Raw genomic sequence first — 22956 nt, 5'->3', positions numbered from 1 at the left:
CTCTCCCCAAGTGGGCAGAGAGGCGGCAGGGCCTAAACTCGGCCCGCTAGGCCACTCTGCCTGTGCGGCGCCTTTATCACGGCCCCAGCCTGTCTGCATCCCGGTCCCGTTTCCGAGGCCGCCGGCTCCGTATCAGTTGCTGGCTGACCCGGGTTCTTTAATCATTCCTGCCCTCTGTCCTGGCTCCGCCGTGCAGCGGCTCCCTTCCCACCCGCTGGAAATGTCGCTGGAAACTCTGAGTGGCGCTCGCTGGCCCCCGCCCTGCGGTGGGGGCCGGGGAAGCAGCTGGGAAACCGGAGCGGGCTCCCCGGGGACCCTGGGCGGTTCCTCCCGGCGCCGCCTCGCGGCCGGCCCGGCCCCCGGCAGGGCCCACGCCGTCCTCGCTGCCCGCCCGCCCGCCCGCCCGCGCCCCGACGGGGAGCACTCGCCCGCTCCGGGCCGGCCGGCCCGAGCCCCCGCCCTCCACTCCAGCCCGGCCCACGGACCAGATCGCAGGGAGACACATTACGCCGCGCGCGCGCCTCTCACGGTCCTTCCTCCCAGCGCTGGCCCTCGCCCCCCTCCCCCAACTCCGGCTCAGTCGATTCCCCTCTTCCTCCTCTGGGGCCGGCCTAGCGGAGCCTGTCCTGACCCGGTCACGAGGGCGGACGGCACAGCCCGGACTTCTCCCTGCCCGCCCTCCCTCCCCGAGGGCCCGTCGCGGCTGCGCCAGGCAGGAGCCGCGCAGAGATGCTCCTGTCTTCTCGGGCGTCCTCAGTCCCCGCCACCTGCTTGCCTGGGAAGGTAGGTGCCGGGAAGGAGAGGCGGTGGAGAGGAGACGCGGCGGGGGGGCGCAGTCGAGGAGGGACCCGCATCCAACACGAGGGGAAGGCAAGGAGCCCCTCCCCCCGGGGTCCTGGTCCCAAACTCCGGGGAGGAGAGAGGTGAGAAGTCCCCCCCTCAATCCAGATAAGGTGAAATTCGAGAAAACCTGTCCTTGTCCACGTGGACTTGTAGCTGGAAAATACCCCGGAATACGCCTAGGGCCAGGCCCCCAAGGTCAGGGCAGTACTTAGAGGGAGGAAGGCGTCTGCTAGCCACAGCAGGGCTACTTCACCTCTTCTAGCCCCTTGGAGCTGGCTGCCGGGGTGAAAGGCTGCCTGAATCCTGGGAGGACCCCAGGAATTTCCTGGCACCCCTGTCCCCTGCCAGATGCTGGACCCATTGACCCCCGTGCCTCCATCTTCCCTGCGAGAAGTCCTCCTTATCGTCTCCTGGTGCAGCCGCCAGGAGGAAAACTCAGCCCACCCTTCCCCACCCACCCCTGCATATCCTGAGACGTGCGTCCCCGGGAGCTGTGTTGGGGAGGGTCAGGCTGGGCCACCAAGGATCAGCAGACCCTGGAAAATCAGGTGGTGTGGGCAGAGCTCCTGCCCGCCCCTTCCTTACTGGAGGGCCCTTCTCAGTGAGCACAGCAGGGTGGGCCTCAGGGAGAGGGAAGCAGGCTGGGTCAGCTGATGGGCAGGACTGCCAGTGCTGACCTCGCAACTTGGCCTCCGGTGGTCAGCTGGCGGGGGAGGGGTTGCGGCTAGGAACCAGCCTGCCCCAGCCCTCGGATCTCCCGCTCTCCCCCGCCTCAATTTCCCCCGCAAAGGGAGGGAGAGCAGCAGGAACAGGGGTGTGTCTGCCTGTTTCGGTTTTGGTAGGAGTCCTAATTGGATCCAGCTGGTGAGAGGCCCCTCCTCCAGCCTCAGCCCTCTACTCCCCTCACAGCTAGAGGTGGGCCCGGAGAAGCTGGGTCCCAGCAGGTCTTTTCGAATGTCAGAGGGAATCCCCACTCAGACTAGAGTCAGGGAGCTGCCCCCAGCCTAGTGTGTACCCTGCAGCACCGCCCCCCTACCATGGCTGAGCAGGAACTGGGTACAGCAGTAATCACAGCCCCCATTGCACCTTCATCCTCTCTGGCCTCCACAACACTTGTGCTGCTCATATGAGCCCCCCACTGCACACACATACACCCACTGCACACACACACCTGCACTGCACACACACATCTCCACTGCACACACACACCTGCACTGCACACCCACCCACACTGCACATGCACCTGCACTGCACACATACACCCACACTGCACACACACACCCACACTGCGCACACACTCTGCACACACACCTGCACTGCACATACATACCCCCACTGCACACACGTACCCCCACTGCACACACCTTCACTGCACACACACATCTCCACTGCACCCCCACTGCACACACACCTGCACTGCACACATACACCCCCACTGCACAACACACCTGCACTGCACACACACACACTGCACACACACACCTGCAATGCGCACACATCTCCACTGCACACACACCCCCATTGCACACACACCTGCACTGCACACACATCGCCACTGCACACCTCCACTGCACACACCCCCACTGCACACACACACCTCCACGGCACACACACTCCTGCACTGCACACACACACACACTGCACACACACACCCCACTACAACACACACACACCTCCACTGCACACACACACCTCCACGGCACACACACCCCTGCACTGCACACACACACCCCACTACACACACACAACTCCACGGCACACACACCCCTGCACTGCACACACACACCCCACTACACACACACACACCTCCAGTGCACACACACACCTCCACTGCACCCCCCCCGCCTACTATTCAGCTGACCCCCCTCTGTACCCACAATGCCCATGCTGCTCACATCACCCCCCTCATGGTACCCCCTGCACAAGTCACATTCGGAGCACTGTGCTTACACTCCACCCCGCACACACAGCACCTCACAAGGCCCTCGCCGCCCTCCTGTGAGTCCCCAGACCACACAGGCACGCGCAAGCCTTAACTCTGAACAAAAGTGCCAGAATTGGTCCAGCGCCGGAAGGTGGCAGAGGTTGGCTCAGCCTCTGGCCATGTCCAATAGGACAGGTGAGGCGGGACAGCTGAGCTCTCTGGTGGAAAACCCCACCGGCTCCTCTCCTGGCTGCTGGGAGCCCTTTCCCCTGACCTAACCTTTGCCCGGGGCAGAAGAACCCAGCTGACCAGTCAGGCATGGTACTCCCAGGAAGACCCTCTGTTCAAAAACCAGCCTGGAGGTGTAGGAGAAAGAGGGTCGTGTGCGCACATCTGTGCGTGTGCGTGCATGTGCGTGACACTCAGCACCGCCTGCGCGTGAGCAGGTCCACCTTCCTGCTCCCCCGCTGCTCTGCTCCCGCCCCACCCCTCACGGGCATCCTGAGCCCTCTGAGGCTTCCGCCCGAGCAAAGAGGCCAAAGAAGAGAGCTGATACTCCACTGAGCTCAGAAGGAATGGTTCCCGCGGCCTGGAAATGCTCGGCGCGCTCCGCCTCCCCGGAACCTTGGCCCTGTTGGGCAGTGCGCGGATGGCCTCACCGTGGCCCGGGGCCTCTCCGCCCCCTCCCCGCCTGAGTAGCCCCTTGTGCCCGCTGACAAGCAGATGCCCACACAGGGCCTGGGGGTGGCAGAGGGAACTGAAACAAAGTCCCAGTGCCCAGGCCCTTCCCTGCCAGCTGCCCCAGTTCCCTGTGCCTTCGCTCCGGGGGAGAGGGCCCCGCTGTGCACTGAGAGCCCCAGAGAGGCTGGCCAGCAGGCGCGCTCCCGGCCAGCCTCCCCTCCTCCCGGCCCGGCCTCCCCTCCCCCACTCCCACCCGGAGCTCCTGCCCGCGGCCTAACAAGCGGTCCATTGTGACTTTGGGAGCCGGCCCGGGAAGCCTGCAGGCGGGTGCCCGCACTGGCCTTTCTCCCGGGCCCGTGAGCTCCCACCCAGCTGGCCCGACCCCGAGGTCGGGCCCAGAGGGCACGGGCAGCCTGGATCCAGCAGGGCTCTCCCTTCCCCCTCCCTTCCCCACAGAGGACACGCAGAGGAGCAGCTGGTACCCCCGGGGTCCCCCCGCCTTGACCCAAGCATGCAGGCCTCAGCCCGCAGCCTCCCAGCTGCGCTCAGCCTGGATGACTTCATCCCCAGCCACCTCCGGGCCCATGTAGGGTCATCCCCCCGGGGGACACGGGTGAGTGAAACAGAGAGAGAGAGCGCGTTACTGGGGGCCTGTAGTTGGTGGGGGGCTCTCAGGACAGGTTGGGGAGCAGAGGGAGGATTAAAGGGATGGAGGGAGGGAAGGAGGTGGGTGATCGCTCTAGAGAGCCTCGCTGGTTTCCTGGAGAGGGTCAAGCCGTCCCCATGGGGTATGGCTGTGCCCTGGTAGCCATCCCTCCCACCCCTCTGCAGAGCCCTCTGGGCCTGAGCTGCCTGCTGCTCCCGGCCCCTCCCCACAGGTGCCCGTGATCCGGAATGGTGGCTCCAACACCCTTAATTTCCAGTTCCATGACCCTGCGCCCAGGACCGTGTGCAATGGGTACTTCCCACCAAGGAGAGATGCTTCCAGGCACCCAGGTGGGTCTGCTCAGGAAAACGTGCTCCAGGAGCGCCGTGGAGGTGGGGGTCAGAGCTTCCTGGGCCCTGCCTTACGGATCCACCCTGGGTCAGGCTGGAGGGGCAGGAGGTGGATGGAGGCCTCTCGAGGGCCTGGGGCCAGTTAGCTCAGCCAGCTGCCCCTCCCGTGTGAGCCTGCTGGCCTGTGAGAGGGAAACTGCTGTGGGAGAGACCCGGCTGACACATCCCTTCCCCTGCCTGCCCCACCCAGTGCCAGGGGAAGGCCCTGTGCAGGGGACATAGCCTCAGGGGTCCGGCGGACCTCCAGATGGCCAGGAGATAGCTTGGACTGGGGATGGAGGGTGAAGGAATGCGAGTGTGTGTTGCCAATAGAAGGGGAGGGGGCTGAACTCAAGACAGGCCCCCTAAGGGCTGCTCCGGTCTGTACTCGTTGGCCCAGCAGAAGGCCGGAGAAGCAGCTCTGGGAGCCTGCCAGCTCCCGGGATCCTGTGAGTCAGCCCCGCCTGGGCCACGGGGTCTGGGAGATCCTGGGGCCTCCTGGGTGCAGGCCCATCCCAAGGGCCCCTCTCCTGAGGCGGGTGGCAACCTTTACTGAGCATTCCCTTGAGGCAGGCCCTGTGTCAAGTAGTTCATTCATTTAACAAATAGCTGTTAAGCACGTAGAGAATTCTGTGACACTGTACAGGCACTCTACAGGCCTTATCTCACGTCATCCCTTGATATCCTGACAAGGTAAGGTGTGATTATCAACATCTTCCCCGTTGAAGAACCTGAGTCTCAGGGATGTTCAGTCACAGAGGCTGAACTGAGATTCAAACCCTCGTCCATCCTGCCCTGAAGCCCTTACGTTTTTACACCTGGGGGCTGAAAGTTCTGGTGAATGAGTTTCTGTCCCTTGCCCGTTGACTGTGTGTCAGGCACTGTCCTGAATACAGTCATACGCACTAGCTCTCCCTGCATCTCTGCCATGACTACCCCCTCATTTTACAGAAGTGGAAACAGGCACTGAGAGGTTGACTGCTGTGCCCATGGTCACACAGCCGGTAGGTGGCAGAGCCCAGGTCTGGTTTCAGTCTTCGCCCCCGGCCCCAGGGCCTTTTCTGCCACACCCCGCTGCCTCCTCACCTGGACTGTCTCCCCCCAGCATCCTCTGCAAGTGACGATCCTGGCTCTCATTCTGAAAACTTTTAGGACATCCCCAGCAAAGCAGGGTGGAGTGGGGACGGGCACAGATTTCTCAAGATAAAATCCATTTTCATTCACTTTAACTACTAAAAAATAAACAGAGGCCTGTGGTCCTGCTGGGGATGGGGACATTTGGACAATCTGTGTCGTCAACTCAGACAGACAAGGAGATGTTGAAACTTTTGAACCCACAGGGATCGGCGTTCTGAGAAGCTAAGGGACAAACAAGCCCAGGTGGGACCCCTGCTCTTTGCTAAAGCTCCCCTGTACATGCCCCACAGACCCTGCCTGGTATCAGACCTGGCCAGGTCCTGGGAGCCGGCCTTCTGGGAACCAGAAGACCCCTGCCTCCCAGCATCTCCAGAACTGGTCAGCCACGTGGACCAAGGATAGCAAACGTCTGAACAAGCGCTGGGTCAAGTATGAGGGAATCGGGCCTGTGGATGAGAGCGGCATGCCTATTGCACCCCGATCTGTGAGTCCAGGGTTGGGGCCACTGATCGATGGGGCCCAGGGACCCACGCTGAGCTCCACCTCTGACAACAAAGGCTGTACCCAAGCCGTGCCCGACTAAAGCAGGGGTTCAACCATGATGGGTTTGGGGGATCATGAGCCCCATAAAATTACAGGCACTCTTGCACGTCTGAGTTGCACAGTGGTTTTTTTGGGGGGGGTTCTAGACTGCCCACCAGGTTCTCAGTGGTAGAGCGCCACTAGTGTAAGGGTTGACCCTGGCAGGGACCCCCATTTTCACGGCCCCAGGGCTGGCACTCGTGAAACAGGTGCTGAGTAAGTTACCGGCTGAAGGGATGAACGGGAGAGTCCTGATTGAGAAGGCCTCAAGGGGTGGCAGGCGTGGGAGGATCCGGGGGTGGGGTCCAGGCGTGGGGGACCTGCCCTTCCTCCACCCCCAGGCCTGTCCTGAGCCAGTCGCCTCCTCTAGTTCTCCACCTCCTCGCCCTCAAGTGAAACTCAAGTTGGTAACATACCCTTCTGCCTCCCAGGGTTCTTTTGCGTCACAGGTGAGGCAGAGGATGTGAAATACCATTCCCACCCCATCCCCCCACCGATACTGTTGCATTTATTTTTCATTACATAGAAACACATGTTCTGTGTGGAATCATCAGAAATACAGAAAAGCTAAGAGAAAAAAATGGAAACTACCCCAAATCTCACAGCTTAGGGACCATCACTGGTGGAGATCCTTCCATATATCTTGTTCAAATGTAACACGCTACACGAAGTTATGGTTGTTAAAGATGTCACCGCAGCCCACCCGCTGGGGCTTCAAGGGTGGCCAGAGAAAGGACTCAGGGAGGAGAAAACTTCTGTGGTTTGATATTGGGAGGGTAGCCTGACTTCGCCTTCTCTCATCCCAGAGTGTTGACAGCCCCAGGGACTGGTACCGGAGAATGTTCCAGCAGATTCACCGGAAAATGCCGGGTGAGACACCCTTCCAGAGCCCTCTCTCTGCCTACGTGGGCTCGGACCCCTGGGGCTTGGGGAGTAAGGGGTAGAAAAGGGAACTTACCTGCCCAGGGAAGTCTCTCCACCCACCCCAGGCTCTGTGTTGAGTGGTTGCTAAAACAGGCCCAAGGAAGGAGCCGCCAATCTCCCTTCTGTACTCGGGGTACAATGACCAGACACTGTTCCCGGTGTCCTCTGAGGACCTGGGAAGCCATGAGGTCACACATTTGTTCAGTCAGTCCCTTAACCAACTGTTGAGCACTTGCTGTGTGCTAAGCACTATTCTAGGTGCTGAGGACAAAACAGGGAGCAAAAGAGAATGTCTCTGCCCAGCGAAGCTTAAGGCGGGGGGGGGGGGGGTGGTCACAGAATAAACAGATAAGTATTTAACATGGCAGGTGGTGGGAAGGGCTAGGGAAAAAAAGCCGGGGGAGTGCCCAGTGCAGGGAGGCTGCCACCTCACGCAGGCTGGTCGGGAAAGGCCCCTGAGAAGTGGCATCTGAGCGGAGAGCTAAGGGTGTGAAGGAGTTGGCCTGCAGGGCTGGGGGAGGAGCGTTGCCGCTTGGGGAGCACCAGACACCCCGAGGCAGAGCAGGCCGGCATGTTCTGGAGCCGCAGGGAGGGGCTGGACCACAGTGAGAGGGGCACGTGTCAGGAGATGGATCACAGAGGTGCTGGGATCTGGTCGCCCAGAGCCTTTGGCTTTTACTCTGTGAGAACTGAGGAGCCACCCAGAGGCTCTGAGCGGAAGAGTGAGTGACAGGCTCTGACAAGTGATGGCTGAAGAGGCTCCCTCTGGCTGCCAGGCGGGGAAGAGGTGGGGCTGGGCGGAGGTGGGGGACCAGTAAAGAGTCTCGGACCAGGGCAGTAGCAGCGGGCCTGGTGCGATTCCGGAGACAGAGTCATGGGAATTTGCTGATGGATTCAAAGAGGTGAGTCAGGGATGACTTTAAACCTGAGTGAGTCGATGGAGTTGCCCTTTGTAAATGCATGTACACACACAGGGGAGGCTGCGAGAGGTGCAGGTCTAAGGGGCGTTCAGTTTTCGATAAGGTTCACCCAAAGTGGCAACTGACATACAAGTCTGCAGTTCAGAGGCGAGGCTTAAGCTGCAGCTGTTAATACCTGGGACCCACTCAAAGAGATTTTGATGTAAAGGTTCCCCCAAGTAACTCCGATGTGCAGCTAAGGTTATGAGTCCCTGGAATAGACAGTGATCTTTAAGGTAGAAGACTAGACCAGGTCACCCAGGGAGACAGAGAGACAGAGGCCCAGGGACTGAGCCCTGAAGCACTTGGTTTGAGAGATGGGCAGGCATCAGCTATGCAGCCTGGGAAGGGGCAGCCCGGGGGGAGGCAGGAGGAAAACCGGAGTGGTCTCCCTGAAGCCAAGTGAAAAGGAATTTCAAAAGGAGGAAGTGATCCACTGTGACAGATGCTGCTGATGGTCAGGCGGGACTGCCCTTTGACCTGGTAAGGCGGAGGTCACTGGGGTACTTGAGGAGGGTGGCTCAGGCTGAAAGCCTGCTTAACGGGAAGGGGAACTGGAGACACTGAGTTCCGTACGGCCAGCAGTTTGCTGCAAAGGAAAGCAGAAAACTCCGGGAGCTGGAGGAAGGTGTGGGATCCGGAGAGGGGCATTTTGGTTTGCGTTTGAGGTCAGAACTGTGGTCGTGTGTCTGCGTGCCAAGGGGATCAAGTGGGTTGCCTGGTCAGCAGCTCTTCCTAGGGGGCCCCAGAAAGTCCTGAGCACCTTGAGGAGTGGGTCTGGGCAAAGGGGGAAGGACAGGTGTTTAGAAGAGGGTGCAGAAAGGGAAAGAGGGTGAAGGGGAAGTGGGATTCCCCAAACTGACCTGGTGAGGGCAGGTCAGCAAAGGTCAGGGAGAGGGTGTGTGTGGGAACGCCAGGAGGGAGGGCCAGGAGGGTTTGGGCGAGGCCACTGCCCTTGTTGGCTCGCTCAGGCCCTAAGTCGGCCAGAGGCATTTCAAGCCCTCCCAGAAACCTAATTCCTTCCCTCCCTCGGGACATTCTTCAGGCTCTGACTCAGCCCCTTGGCCCCTGCTCTAGGCAGGAGGGGTGCTGGGAGCCTCTGGGGCAGCCTCATGGGGCTCCCCATCCTCGCTTGTTGCCCCAGCCCTGACCTGGTCCTTTCTGCTCCCACAGACCTGCAGCTGGACCGGACCTTCAAGGAAGCCCCCAAAGGTGAGGGGGTGCGGGTGTCCCACCCCAGCCTGGCGCCTGCATCTGCCCTTCCCTGCAGCCACACCTGGCTTTGGGGCTCCCCAGTTGGCTGAGCTCAGCTCGAGAAGTTTATATAGCCCATTTCCACGAGCTCCAAATGCCCTGGTAGATGGTAATTAAGAGCCTCTGCTTCACTGTCCAGCGGACGCCTAGCCCTGGCTGTGATTTCTCTGGGCCTCTCTTTCCTCACGTGTAAAACGGGAACACCCCAGAGATGTTTGGAAGGTTCAGTGAAGAATGTAAAGCTCTTGGCCCCAAGCCCATATTTCGTGGTCCAGACTATCACCCCCATTCCCATCAGCCATCCAGGAGCACGGGTGGGTGTGGGCCAGAACCTTCAAGGGTCACCCAGGCGCCCTCAACCCCAGCTGTCACCTGCCGCCACCCCTGCTTGTTTTCTCCCACTTTCAGTGGCTTCTTCTTGTGCCACCTCAGCAGATTCAAGGCATCCAGGGCCCCAGCAAAGACCTGCTGCCAGGCCAGGCCAGACGTCGTCTCTGAGCGGGTGAGCCAACGTGGGGAGGAGCTGCAGAGGGGCGCTGGCTTCCTTGTGGGGATTGGCGCCCCCTGGTGGCCACAGCTGGCACAGTCTTGGAGCAGGGCGGCTGGCTCCCCTCCATGGCTCTGCCCCTTCTCGGGGTCCCCACGGCTCCAGATGCTCCCCTCCCCGCCAGAGCCAAAGGGGAATGGCGGGCAGGGATGGACTTTGCGCCATTCCTGGTCAGGACTGCCTGTGATGCCTTTGTGGTTGGCAGCAGGAACTCATCACCCCAAAGATCCACTCATCATATGGGGTGGAGAGTGGGGCAGCCCATGACTAGGCGTGGACCTGGGACCTGTGGCCATCCACTCGGAAGCCTGGAAGAAAACAAGGGGCACAGAGGATCCCAAGCTTTCTCCCAGATGCCGCTGAGAGAGGAACCCTCCAGATAGGTCAAGGACGGAGTTCCTTTTCTCTGTGCAAACCACCTGAGCCCAGCCCGGGCTGCAGGGCCCTATAGGAGCTCGGCCCAAGCTTAAGAATCAGGAGCTTGTCTGTCACAGTGTAATCAATGAGTTTCTGATTCCTTTATGGGGAGGGGGTGACCTCATCAGCACGGTCTTAACTGGGCTGTGGCTCTTGGCATCATCGATAAGGTAGAGACTAAGATTTGCTCAAGATTTGGACCCAGAGTTCTGGATTAAAGCCGGTGTGCGGCCACTAGCCATGTGACCTTGACCGAGGTAACCAGTCTACGCCTCACTAGCCCCATCTGTTAAGTGGGCATCAGAGGGTGGTCGTGAAGATCAAGGTACATTGCAAGTCTCCACAAACATTATTATACAGGCTTAGTTATGACTAGAGCTTCCTTAAATTAGGAACAATGTATTCCATTCTCATTATCAGGGTTATGACTGATGTTCTTTCTAAAATAGAGAATCGAGTCATAGTTACAGCCAACAAATACTGACCCTCCCGTCAGACATTCCATCATTTGATAACCTTGGTACAATGGTTCTACTTGGTGGAAACATTTAAACGCAGCAGAGGCTAGAACATTTCAGCCAGCCAAGAAGGAAGCCCTGGAGGGGAACTAAGGCAAATGTGACAGATGACATCGCTGATCCAGCACCTCAGGGAACTGAGGCCCACGGATCAGAAGTAACTTGCTCAGAGCTCCAGGGTCAGGCCTGCAGGCTCTCTGCCCTGTCCTGGGTTTTCCTGGGGCTAAGACATAGTCCCACACCGTTGGGCATTGGTGCAAGGCACTTAGTCATGGCGACCAGCTTCATCGAAGCTGCCCAAACATACACACCCACAGTCACGGGGCCAGACGGAACACAAATGCGGGGTATTCCAAGGCCAGCAGGAAAGGGACTGGCCACTCCTGGAGCAGATGTGTGTGTCAGCCCTTCTCCTGGGTGTCTCACATTATGTTCCCCCACCTAAGCTTTACCACACCCTTACGAAGGTGGGAATCATTCTCATATTATAGGTGTTGAATCAGAGACTCTGAGAATTCATTAACTTGCCAAAAGGTGACACAGCTAAGTGGTGGGGCCAGCTGGGATTCGAACTCAGAGCTTATAACGTTTTACTATTTAACACTGCTTCCACAGCCCGGAGGCAGGTGGGGAGGGGGTGCAGCTCCCTCCCCAGGATTGTGTGCTCACGCATGCCTCAGTTTCCCTAAAAGGAAACTGAAGAGATGTCCTTCCCTTCTTTTAGAAGAAGCTGGGATATCTCCGAAGAGTTTCTTAGAAACACCTTCAATTGCAATGCTGGAGCATCCTCCTCCCTGCACCAGACCCCAAATCAGGTAGCTCGCCCAGCATCCCCCCCACCGCCCTCCCCGTCCCCTCCATCCCCCCCCTCCCCACTTCTCCGGCCACCACACTCTTTGGCCAGGCCCTCGGCTGCAATAGCACAGATAAGGCTTTTTTTTCAGCTTGGGGCCTGTGCAGCCAGAAGAGCCCAGAATCCTTAGGAGGGCACTGATGGGGTGGGACAGTGGCCTGAAAGCCTGCTTTTTGAGCCTGGCCAGTGTCCCAGTACCTCTCTACTCAGGCTGATGCCTACCCACCCCTATGCAGGTGTCCAGACACCGAGACAAAGCAGACAATGTCTGGACGGAAGAATCTTGGAACCAGTTTCTGCAAGAACTAGAGACTGGGAAGAAGGTGAGTGTGGGCCTGGTTCTCTGGAATAGGATGCACCCTCAGCTAGTGCATTTGGGGAGCAAGTTCACCCCCTCTGACTCACTCGTCCCACTCTTAGCCCAAGAAACCACTGGTAGATGACCCTGTTGAGAAGCCTTCCCAGCCCATCGAGGTGAGTGTTGCGGGCAGGTGGGCAGGAGTGGAGACAGCATGTTGGGGGAACAACGAGGGAGATCATGGGTGGTGTTGGTCCCAGTGACCGTGGGCAAAGGCCACGGACCCAAAACTCTGACCCTCTCCAGTCCCATACAGTTTACCTCTATACCCCCAGCACCCAGGACAGTGCCTGGCGTACAGTAGGCGCTCAGTAAACGTGTCTTGAAAACTGTGTGTTGATCAAAGCAGGAGCTGAGAAGGGAGTGATTAGTGTGGACTGGAATTGTCAGGAAATGTTCTTGGAGGTGGAGCTTGGAGGACAGGCAGAGAGAGGGGCTCAGGATGGGGGAGACACAGGCAAAGGCTGGAGGGGCGTGTGTGTGTGTGTGTGTGTGTGTGTGTGTGTGTGTGTGTGTGTGTAACAGCCTGCTGGACGGGCAGTGGGAGGGAAAGCAGGTTGCGTAGAGTGAAGCCAGGCTGTGGAAGGCCGTAGAAGACTTGATGGGCGAGGAAGTAGGGAGACCTGTAGGCTCTTGAACAGAGAACTAATACAACAGAAAATGGTACTGAGGCACATCAGGAAGTACTAAAGTATTACTATGGGAGTAGGGGATGGGTGAGCTTGGTCAGCGGGCAGGGCCCTCCTGACACCCTGAGACGCACCTCCTGGCAGGCCCAAAAGTAGGCAGCCTGGCCTGGCCCTGTGCCCTGAGCCTGCCCTTTACCCAAGCACCGTGTGCTTTGTCCCGCTGCCCACTGGGCTTCGCACATCTGACCTTTGACCAGTGGCCCCCACGGTGCACTGCCCCCCGCCCCTCCCCGCTGTCCAAGTCTCCCCCCATAACCCGCCGCCAGGTCCTGCTGGAGAGAGAGCTGGCCAAGCTGAGCGCCGAGCTGGACAAGGACCTGCGTGCCATTGAGACCGGGCAGCCATCCCCCAAGGTACCCGCCTCCCAGGCCCCTCCCGGGGGGGTGGGTACGCAGGAACCCGGAGCCGCGGCTGCCGGGCTTGGGTGGGAGGCGCAGGCCGACGAGAGGCGTCGCCTCCAGCTGCACTCGCGACCTTGGGAGACTTCATCCCTGTTTGCTCTCTCCTTCCTAAAATGCAGGGCGTTCACTGTTCCTAGTGACCCCTAAGAACCCTCCCAGGCCGACTCCACGGCAGCCTGCCGTACGGAGCCGGAGAGGTCCCCCGCCTCGCCCCGCCCCCTAGACCTCAGCCCGCTGGGACCCCAACCCCAACCAGGCCCCGATTTCCCGGCCTCCCTCCCCCTTCCGCACCCGCGGTTCCTCCCCCGGCTCCTCGCTCCTCCAGTTCCCAGCCCGCCGCCCGCGCAGGCGACTCTAGGACCCCTCCCCCTCCCGCCCCTCTCCTCCCCCTCCCGCTCTCCTACGAGCCGCAAACTTTTCCGGAGGCGGCGGCCTCGGCTGTGTCGGGCACCGGCGTCCCGGGCCCTGACCGCGCCCGTCTCCCGCACAGAGCTCGCAGGCGCCCCGACGGTCCCGGGAGCCGCGGCCCCCCGCGCGGTGAGTGGCGGCGGAGCGGGGCGGGGCGGGAGGGCCGCCGGCGGGGACGTGGCGCGGGGAGGGGGCGAGCCCGGGACACTGACGGCAGGAGGAGGGGCCCGGAGCGCGGAAAGTGGCCGGCGGGGGCCCGATCCACCGGTCGCCGCCAGGGGGGCCGTCCCTGGCCCGCAGAGGGAAGCCTAACCCCAGCTCGGGACTCGGGTAGTGGCGGCGAGGGGATCCTGCCGCGCACTCCCGCCTCCCCACCCCGGGCCGCACCCTTTCCAGGCCTTTACCGCTCGGGAAGTAGGACATCCTGCTGAGAGCCCGGGATCTGGGAGACGCCTTGGGAGGAGGCGGCGGGAGATGGGAGAAGGGGGTGGGTGGGACATCTGGGTGGTCAGGGGTGAGCCGGGTAGGCTGTGAAGCTCCAGACAGGTGGCTCACTCGTGTGCCCCCGCGCAGCCCGGCCTCCGCCTGGAGCTCCAGTTCCCCGAATGCACTTTACCAGGGTTCCTCCCTGAGCGCCCACAGGATGGCGGACGGAGGAAGCCCGTTCCTAGGTCGGAGGGACTTCGACTACCCTTCCTCAACCCGAGGTAAGAACCAGATCTTGCTCTTGTTGTCACCCAGGCAGACGCCCACCACCACCACCAGGCACCAGATATGCTGGGGCCCCGGGGGAGGTGGCAGGAAGGTCATGGAGCCCCCTGCTTCCACTGGTTCCTGTCCTGGGCGGGGAGGGGGAGCAGAACCCCATCCCAACCCTGCCCCCCAGACATGGCCTTCCCAAGCTGAGGTAGTGCTTCTCCACAGACCCTAGTGCCTCTGAACCAGGGGGCAGCCCTGCCAGGAAGGAAGAGAAGAAGGTAAGGGGGGTGGGAGCGTTAGGGTCAGGGTGCAAGGAGGGCCTGGGGTGGGTCCCGGTGGCTGCTCTTCCCGACCTGCCAGCTGCTTGACTGAGGTCAGTCCCTCTGTCCTCTCCCCCTGCCCAGAGGAAGGCCGCGCGGCTCAAGTTTGACTTCCAGGCACAGTCCCCGAAGTAAGTGCCCTTCTCTTCCCTCCCCTTCCCCCTGGGGCAGTCTCTGGGAGGACAGAGCTGCAGTGGGCCCCCCAGAGGGCGGAGGGGACTCTGGGTGCCCTGCGCAGGGTCCGAACGGAAGGAGGACCCGGAGGACCTCAGGTTGCTAGATGTCCTTGCTCTGGCCTTCAGGGAGCTGACTCTAAAGAAGGGTGACATTGTCTACATCCACAAGGAGGTGGACAAGAACTGGCTGGAGGGGGAGCACCACGGCCGGCTGGGCATCTTCCCTGCTAATTACGTGGAGGTGAGCAGGGCAACAACAAGCAGGGGCCTGGCTGGGCGGGCGGATGGATTTGCAGAGAGTGGAGACCCCTTTAACCATCCCGGGCCCCTCTCTCTGGAGCTGGCTGCTCCCTCACAAATGGCAAGTTTCCTAAGACGTAAAACTGTGAGCTCCGGGCAGGGGCCAAGTCTCAGCCTCATTCATGCCCTCAGGAAATGTTTGTTAAATGAGGGCTAAAGGTGGAGCCCAGCCCAGGGGGGAAGAACCAAACAACTCAGTTCCTGTACCAGAGGCCACCAGCCCTGTCGGCCTCCCCCACTTTCACCACTCAGAATCTACCTCTCTCAAGCTATCTTTGGGAAGAATTCTAATTGCAACTGGCAAGAGTACGAATCGTGTGACAGTTCACAAATCGCATATACTTGCATCACCTTCTTCACGTGTTATTACTTCCCTTGTTCCCCTCATTAACGTGGGAAAGTGATAAATCATCCCCATTTTGCAGATGCACTTGCTAAGGTTCAGAGACAAGTCGTTAAGTAGAAGATCTAGAATCTGAATCCAGAGACAGGTTCTGGATTTGATAAATATAGGGCTACAGGTTATCTCTGGTATTTGCATCTTTTAAGGAATTTTAAATTATCTAATTTATTGGCATAAAGTTGTTCATAATGTTTTCTGATTATCCTTTTTCTAAAAAAATTTATTTATTTTTGGCTGCATTCCGTCTTCATTGCAGTGGCTTCTCTTGTTGCGGAGCACGAGCTCCAGTAGTTGTGGCACATGGGCTCTAAAGCACAGGCTCTGTAGTTGTGGCACACTGGCTTAGTTGTTCCGCGGCATGTGGGATCTTCCTGGACCAGGGATCGAACCTGTGTCCCCTGCATTGGCAGGCGGATTCTTAACCACTGTGCCACCAGGGAAGTCCCCTAATTATCCTTTTAATGTCAGTAAGATGCAGAGTGATGTCCTTTCTTTCATTCACGATATTGGTAATCTGTATCTTTCCTTATCCTGGCTAGAGATTTGTTAATTTTATTGATCTTTTCAAAGAACCAACTTTTGATTTCACTGATTTTTCTCTATTTTTGTTTTCAGTTTCATTGATTTCTGCCACTTCGTTATTTCCTTCCTTCAGCTTGCATTAGGTTCTTTTTCTAGTTTTTTAGGGTGGTAGTTCAGATTATTGATTTGAAACCTTTTTCCCCTAATGGAAACATGTAATGCTATAAATTTTCCTCTAAGCACTGCTTTAACTACATCCCACAGATTTTGATATTTTGTTTTTTTCACTCAACTCAAACTATTCTCATTTCCTTTGTGGCTTCTTTTTTTTTTTTTCCCCCCACGGTACACAGGCCTCTTACTGCTGGAAATACTTCAACTCATTGGTTTTCTATTTTTTTTTTTTTTTGCGGTACGCCGGCCTCTCACTGCTGTGGCCTCTCCCGTTGTGGAGCACAGGCTCCGGACGCGCAGGCTCAGCGGCTATGGCTCACGGGCCCAGCCACTCCGCGGCATGTGGGATCTTCCCGGACCAGGGCACGGACCTGTGTCCCCTGCCTCGGCAGGCAGACTCTCAACCACTGCGCCACCAGGGAAGCCCTGTGGCTTCCTTTTTGACTCATGGATTGGGTCATCTAATTCAGGCTCTTCATCTCATAGGCATCAGTAGACCTCCCGTATCCTCAGAACGATGTCCCTGATTCTGAAGTTCCACAAAGCATATATAGTATTCTATGTCATCAGTCATTTATATCTTAGTAGGAACTAGTTTATTAGTGTCTTGATTTCCTGGGTAGGGTGAAGCAGAGAGAGTGTGGGGACTCAGGGCACCTGGTGGGGTAGAAGGGGAGGAGGAGGAGGAGGAGGGACACTTGGTTCTCAGCAGCAGTGAAATGGTAGAGCCTCACTTTTAGGTAACCAGGAGTTCCCTGCTCCTTGGAACTCCTCATGTCCTTCTGTGCTCCAATTTAAACTGTCTCCTATTTGCACTGCTGTGGTCCACTCTAATAATGCCCACTCCACATACCTCCGATGGAAATTCTTCCTCCAGGAGCATTCTGGGACCGACCACCCCCTTGCCTGTGCTCACCCCTGGCCACCCTCAGTCTTGTGTCTGGTGTCTGTCTCCTCTCTGGGCTGGGGACAGATCTTGCCCATATTGTCTCACCCTCCCAGGAGCCCCAGGTCTGTGCCCAGTTGATACCCAAGGTGACTCTTTCTCATGCCCTGTCTTCCCACAGGTGCTGCCTGCAGATGAGATCCCCAAGCCCATCAAGCCTCCGACCTACCAGGTGCTGGAGTATGGAGAAGCCGTGGCCCAGTACAACTTCAAGGGGGATCTGGAGGTGGAGCTTTCCTTCCGAAAGGTGCGGCCAGGCAGGGAGTGTGGGTGCAGGGCGGGGGCAGGTGAAGACACAGGTAAGTATGTGTAGTAAAAACATTAAAAAAAAAAATCAGGTGTGCCCATCTTCAGTAGTATTTCAGATTTTTTTCCTCAGTCTCTTTGGATATATTTCCCTTAATTTTGCCCATTTTTTAAATGTTCAAAACTTCTAGAGTAGTTGTGCTTTGTTCAAATTGCAGTTTGATAGGCTGTGAGGATCACAGTCAGCTTTCTTTTTTTTTTTTTTTTTTTTCTGGTGGTGGGATCCTCATAGCTTGCGGGATCCTCACAGTTCCCCAACCAGGGATCGAACCTGGGCCCATGGCAGTGAGAGCATCAAGTTCTAACCACTGGACTGCCAGGGAATTTCCTCAGCATGTTTAATAGAATGGAAATCTTAGAATGCCTTGCATGTAGAAAGGTGTTTTACAGACTTTTGGACAGTTATGTATATATGTTTGCGTGTGTACTAGATTGTTGTTACGACATATTTTTTACTATAGATCATGGTTCAGAAAGCTTGAAAAATGTTGTCCTGGAAAGCAGGGAACGGGTCTCCTTGGCTGATTTTGGGGGCAGAGGCTATGACTGCCACTAGCGAATGTTTCCCCAGAAGAGCTGGCCCAGGGAGAGAGGGGGAAGGAGGTGGCTGGATGGAGAGAGGTGGGGGCAGGTGGAGGCCAGAGACCATCCTTCCCAGGGCAGCCCCACTAACACTAGTCAGCATGGGGGCTTGAGGACGCACCAGCTGCCCTCAGAGAGTTTGTTGCTTTATGCAGTGGTGACCGGATAACCCAGGGCGGAGGCAGGGAAGGACCCAGTCACGGCAGGGGTGGCTAATGCCTGCCCAGTGCTTCTTACCAGCCTGGCATTGAGCTGTGTGATCTCTGTATAACCTGCTGACACACTCTGAACCTGATCCCTTCGTGCAAGGTGTTAGGTTTAAATAACACTGTTCCACGTAGGCTCCCTCTGGTACGTGGCACCCGGGAGGGCCCTGCAGGTACTAACTCCCTCTCTGCGACCAGGGGGAGCGCATCTGCCTGATCCGCAAGGTGAACGAGCACTGGTACGAGGGCCGCATCTCAGGCACCGGGCGCCAGGGCATCTTCCCTGCCAGCTACGTGCAAGTGACCCGGGAGCCCCGGATTCGGGTCTGCGACGACAGCCCCCAGCTCCCTGCATCTCCCCGCCTGACCACTGCCCGCCTGGCCCATCACCCCAGCTCCCCATTAATGCCGCGCAGCCCATTTGACCCCACCGACTGGGGGGGCCGGACCTCCCCCCGCCGCACTGGCTTCTCCTTCCCCACCCAGGAGCCCAGACCCCAGACCCAGGTAAGGTGACCTGCCTTAGACCGGAGAGCTGAGCCCTGCTCCGCGCACTGTATTTCCCATTCCTGTGATGGTCTGTGCTTCGGAATCCCTCCCAGACTGCTCAGGACAGACTAGTGGGGTGACTGGGCAGAACCTTGTGTTGCAGCCCCATCCTGGCCTTGAGGACCTCAGACCCTTGGTTCTGTCCTTGAGCTGCAGCCCAGGGAGGCAGGAGTTTCTAGGTAGGACCCAAAGGCAGCACCAACCTCCTGACCTTCCAGAATCCACTCTTGGGATTTCCCTATATCAGCCTCTGGGACAGGGTGTGCCATGAGTCGGGGGTCTGCCATTCACCTGCTGTGTGACCTTGGGCAGATGACTTGCCCTCTCTGGTTCTAGGTTTCCTCGCCTGTAGAATGGGGATAGTAGTCCCCACTGCAGAGGTGCAGAGGGTAGTTGGTAGGTAGTAGCTGATGGGTAAATGATAACCATTGGTCCTCGTGCTGACATAGCCCACAGACAAGTGCATCTGCTCCTGGGTTCATCCACTCACTCAGCAAACGGTTATGGGCAGACAGAGCCAGCGCATAGGACTTCTCCTGCTCCCGGCTTTGTCCGTGCACGTGTTCAAATCAGCCATCTACCCTACCTGGGCCCAACTTCTCAGCACTTGTGAAGGGAAACAGTCAGACAGATCTCCCTGTGCTGTGGGGATTGCGAGATAAGATGAGGCATCATGGGAAGCTGCTCCTGGTGAGGTGGGCAGGCCTGTTCACTTCTCCTCCTTCATGCTTGCATGTGTCTGCCTGCCTTCCCGTGGACCCCAGAGTCTCAGCACCCTTGGGTCAGCTCTGTCCCATCCTGGAGGCTCCAGCCGTCCCCTGGAGCTGGGGACCTCACCCCCCAACACCACTCAGATACACTGGACCCTGTGAGTATTGTCTGGGGTGCTTGGTCAGGGTGGGGGGGCTGCCCCACAGGGAGTGTTGAGCACACGGACCCCCTAACCTGCTCTTCCCCCCATCCCAGGATGGAGTTGGTAAATTCCTACCAAAGAGTGCTTGTCCTTACAGTGCTTACGGGTGATTTTGGTGGGGTGGGGGGGTGCGGGGGCGGGAGGGTGCTTGTCTGCGGTCTTCCTGACCTGTCCCTGCCAGCCCTGGGCCTTAAAGCAAGCCTCCCACACTGGGTCCCTGACCTTCGTCTCCTCACTGCGTTTCCAGCCCTGAGGTCAGCGCGTGTGTGCGCAAAGTGTGGGAAGTGGTAGGACAGATTTGAAGGCACTGGGAACTCAGAGGAGGTGGGGTTTGGGTGATTAGGGCTTGGAGAGCAGGGAGCAGGCCTGGGGAAGAATGCACTAAAGCCAGACACAGTCGCCATCCCTGGAACTGGGCCAGGGGCTAATGGGAGCATGGAGAGACGCTGGGAAATTCAGAGGATGTGGCTACCTTGGTGTTAAGACACTCCAGGCCTGGTCTGGGGAAGGGGTGAGGGCTCTGGTGGTTGCCATGGCGATGTTTCCTGCAGGTACCGGGCGATGTACCAGTACAGGCCCCAGAATGAGGATGAGCTGGAGCTGCGGGAGGGGGATTGGGTGGATGTCATGCAGCAGTGTGACGACGGCTGGTTTGTAGGTATGTGGGCTGGGGCCAGGTGTATCTCAGGGTGCTAGGGGGATGCGTTGGGGGACAGGCCAGAAGGGGTATCTCCAGGTCCTGTGGGGGATGGGCTGAGGGCAGTTCAGAAAGGGTATCTCAGGGTCCCTGGGGGGATTGGGGTGACTGCTACTGGCGGCCAGTGCTGGTTCAGCAAAGGTTCATGGACTGACCATCCCCCACCCTTCCGGCCGGGCACTGGCTGCTTCCCCAAAGCCAGCACTTCTGTTGCCTGCCTTCGTTCCCTGAAGAGGGGTGAGGCCTGGGAGGAAAGCAGACCAGCTCAGGGTCATTGGCGAAGCCAGCTGGACTCAGGGCAGCACGGTTCCCAACCCCCAGGCCCCTGCTCCTTCCATCATACGCCTCTGTCTCTGGAGCAGTCCTTGCAGGGGAAGGGTCCTATCTCCTGAGACACTAAGCCCCCGATGGGAAGGAGCAAGTCTCACACCTGTGTATCCCCACCCCCAGCTAGCAGCTAGCTCCTCCCACCCCCAAGAGGAGAGAGAGGAGAAAGATCCCGGCTCCCAGGGGCAGCTCAGGCAAAGGACTAACGCAGGAAGCCTCAGGTTGGCCTTGGCCTGGTTCAAGGTGACCAACCCAGCAGGCTTTTTCCCAGAGTGGGCAGGCCCTGTCCAGGCCTCAGCTTCAGAGGATGAGGCTGTCCTCAGAGAGCAGTGGACATCCTGGAGAAGCTCCCACTCAGCAGGCTGCAGGGCCTGAGGGGTTGGAGGGCTGGCTGCCTGAGGAGGGGTGGCCCCTTGACCTGGCAGCACCCCCCTTTCTCATCTGAATCCCAGCACCTCATTGCTGACTAAGCTGCGGACACACCAGTGATTATGAAGCACCACCTTGTCAACAGTCCTTACTTGGATGGGTGGCTAGTGGGTATCATTTTGGACAGTGCAGGTCAGGGAAGGCTTTCTGGAGGAAGCAGGGGAACAGGGGAAAGATTTGGGGAGGAGAGAGGAGAGGGGAGAGGGGAGGCACTCCGGGCAGGGGAGGAGCATCAGCAAGGCCTGTGGGCAAGATGGGCCTGGGCTGCTCAGAAGAGAGGATGGAATGGCTGCCTGCCGGGAAGGGAAGGTCCAGGACTTTAATTTCATTTTATATTCCTGTGTCTTCTAGCATTTTCCCTCCTCTACCCCAGCACACAGGTTTCTTTGGGGTTGTAGCAGACAGAGGCCTGGATTTTAGTCCCGCCTTTGCCTCTAAGCAGCTGAATGCTTTGGGGGAATTCATGTGGCCTTACCTGCCCCATCTCTAAAATTAGGGTGTCATACTAGACCAGTGAGATTCCTCCCAGCTTAAGTTCTGTGATTCATCTTCCTGTGTCCTTGCTTTCCCAAGGACGGGTGGGGTTATTCAGTGCTGTGTGCAGAGTTGTACACAGTTGTTGAGTGCTCAGGTTTCGTCTATCATTATCGAAATCATGAAGTGTGGCTTGTCCCGCCTAAGTTTCTGCCTCTAGGGGGCAGGAGCGAGAAAAAACAAATCCTCCCTGGGACCGGGACTCCACTTGCAGTTCTGGGCTCTGCCAGCAGAGGGCAGGGCTCTCACTTCCCCCAACCCCATTCCTCTTGTAAAACGTGGGGAATGCTCTTTCTGTCTTTCCTATTTCAGGTGTCTCCCGGAGGACCCAGAAATTTGGGACGTTCCCTGGAAATTATGTAGCCCCGGTGTGAGTGGTCTCCATGGCAACTCGGAGCCCAGCCAGGGTGGGATGGGGAGCAGAGCACTTATGGGCGGGAGAGAGGACGCCCCCCCATCCTCCTCCCCCAGGACCTGAGCCGCTGGCATCTGCAGACAACCTCAGCAGCCTTTCCCACGGAACCTCCCTCGAAGCCCCCTGGACTGATTCCCACCCACAATTCACAAGCATTCCTCTAACAGCCCTTTTATTTCCTCCCCTACCCCACTCCCCAAATATAGAGGTCTGCTTTGAAGTGGAGACTATTTCCAGGCCTTATTGAGACCAGACCCCCGCGTCCGCCACCCCACCCTGCTATGGCGTTTCCTCTAACAGGGGCCCGCTCCCAGCTTCACCCCCATGGGGTTCCTCTAACAAGGACCAGCTTCCTAACCTAATAGAGACCAAAGGCCGTCTTCGCCTGGAAGGGATTCCTCCCCTTTCACTCCAGCTTGCCTGCCATCCCCTTTGTCTTCCTGCCTCCAGCTGGGCCTGGGAGTGAGATGGAGGATGGATGCAGCACTTCCTTAGCATTCGAGGCCTGGCAAGAGGTCTTGCCCGAAGGCTCCCTCTTCCCACAGGCTGCCGAGCCCTGGACCTGGGTCCTGCTCATCCTCCTGCTGCTGTAGCGCCCAGAAAGGGTGGGGCCTCCGAGGACTGGCCTGTCCCAGATGCATTCCAGGGGGACTGATGTGTGCTGTCCTCCTGCCTGCCCAGCGGCCCCCACCCCCCAAGTCCCCCGTGGAAGAGAATGTAAAATAAATCTGGCTATCAGGGACCTTGCCTTCCTGTCCTTTTCCTTTGTGGTGGGAGAGGGCGCCACCTGCTTAGGGTTATGGGAATTCTTTCTAATGTAGGGAATCAGGTGGGATGTGAATGAGTGAGTGAGTGTGTGTGTGTGTGTTTAACGGGAGGCTGCAAAAGAACCATTATTATCTCTCAAGATCTCAGGTGTCAGGCACGA

At 58.3% G+C, this 22956-nt stretch overlaps 1 protein-coding gene across 11 annotated transcripts; it reads left to right on the top strand.

Moving 5' to 3' along the window:
- The first annotated feature begins 419 nt into the window (after window positions 1-419).
- On the top strand, window positions 420-22770 carry SORBS3 (sorbin and SH3 domain containing 3). Of its 11 annotated transcripts, XM_033857681.2 has the most exons (22): window positions 420-783; window positions 3905-4061; window positions 4327-4444; window positions 5911-6104; window positions 7009-7072; window positions 9259-9297; window positions 9748-9841; window positions 11546-11636; window positions 11911-11997; window positions 12095-12148; window positions 12988-13074; window positions 13613-13659; window positions 14104-14237; window positions 14455-14507; window positions 14634-14680; window positions 14852-14966; window positions 17192-17317; window positions 18363-18671; window positions 19478-19581; window positions 20178-20284; window positions 21926-21983; window positions 22235-22395. In XM_033857681.2, the coding sequence occupies exons 2-22, from the start codon at window positions 3960-3962 to the stop codon at window positions 22245-22247; spliced, it is 2043 nt and encodes a 680-aa protein (XP_033713572.1). In that variant the 5' UTR covers window positions 420-783; window positions 3905-3959; the 3' UTR covers window positions 22248-22395. The 11 variants fall into 11 exon arrangements, with proteins under 11 accessions (XP_033713572.1, XP_033713573.1, XP_033713576.1 ...); XM_033857682.2 differs by lacking the exon at window positions 20178-20284 and having other exon boundaries at window positions 4372-4444; window positions 22235-22770; XM_033857685.2 differs by lacking the exon at window positions 20178-20284 and having other exon boundaries at window positions 22235-22770.
- Window positions 22771-22956: the final 186 nt, after the last annotated feature.

Source organism: Tursiops truncatus, chromosome 6 (genome assembly GCF_011762595.2).
Source record: "Tursiops truncatus isolate mTurTru1 chromosome 6, mTurTru1.mat.Y, whole genome shotgun sequence".
Lineage (NCBI taxonomy): Eukaryota > Metazoa > Chordata > Mammalia > Artiodactyla > Delphinidae > Tursiops > Tursiops truncatus.
Note: the sequence above shows the minus strand (reverse complement) of the source record. Positions and strands in the feature narration are given on the sequence as shown.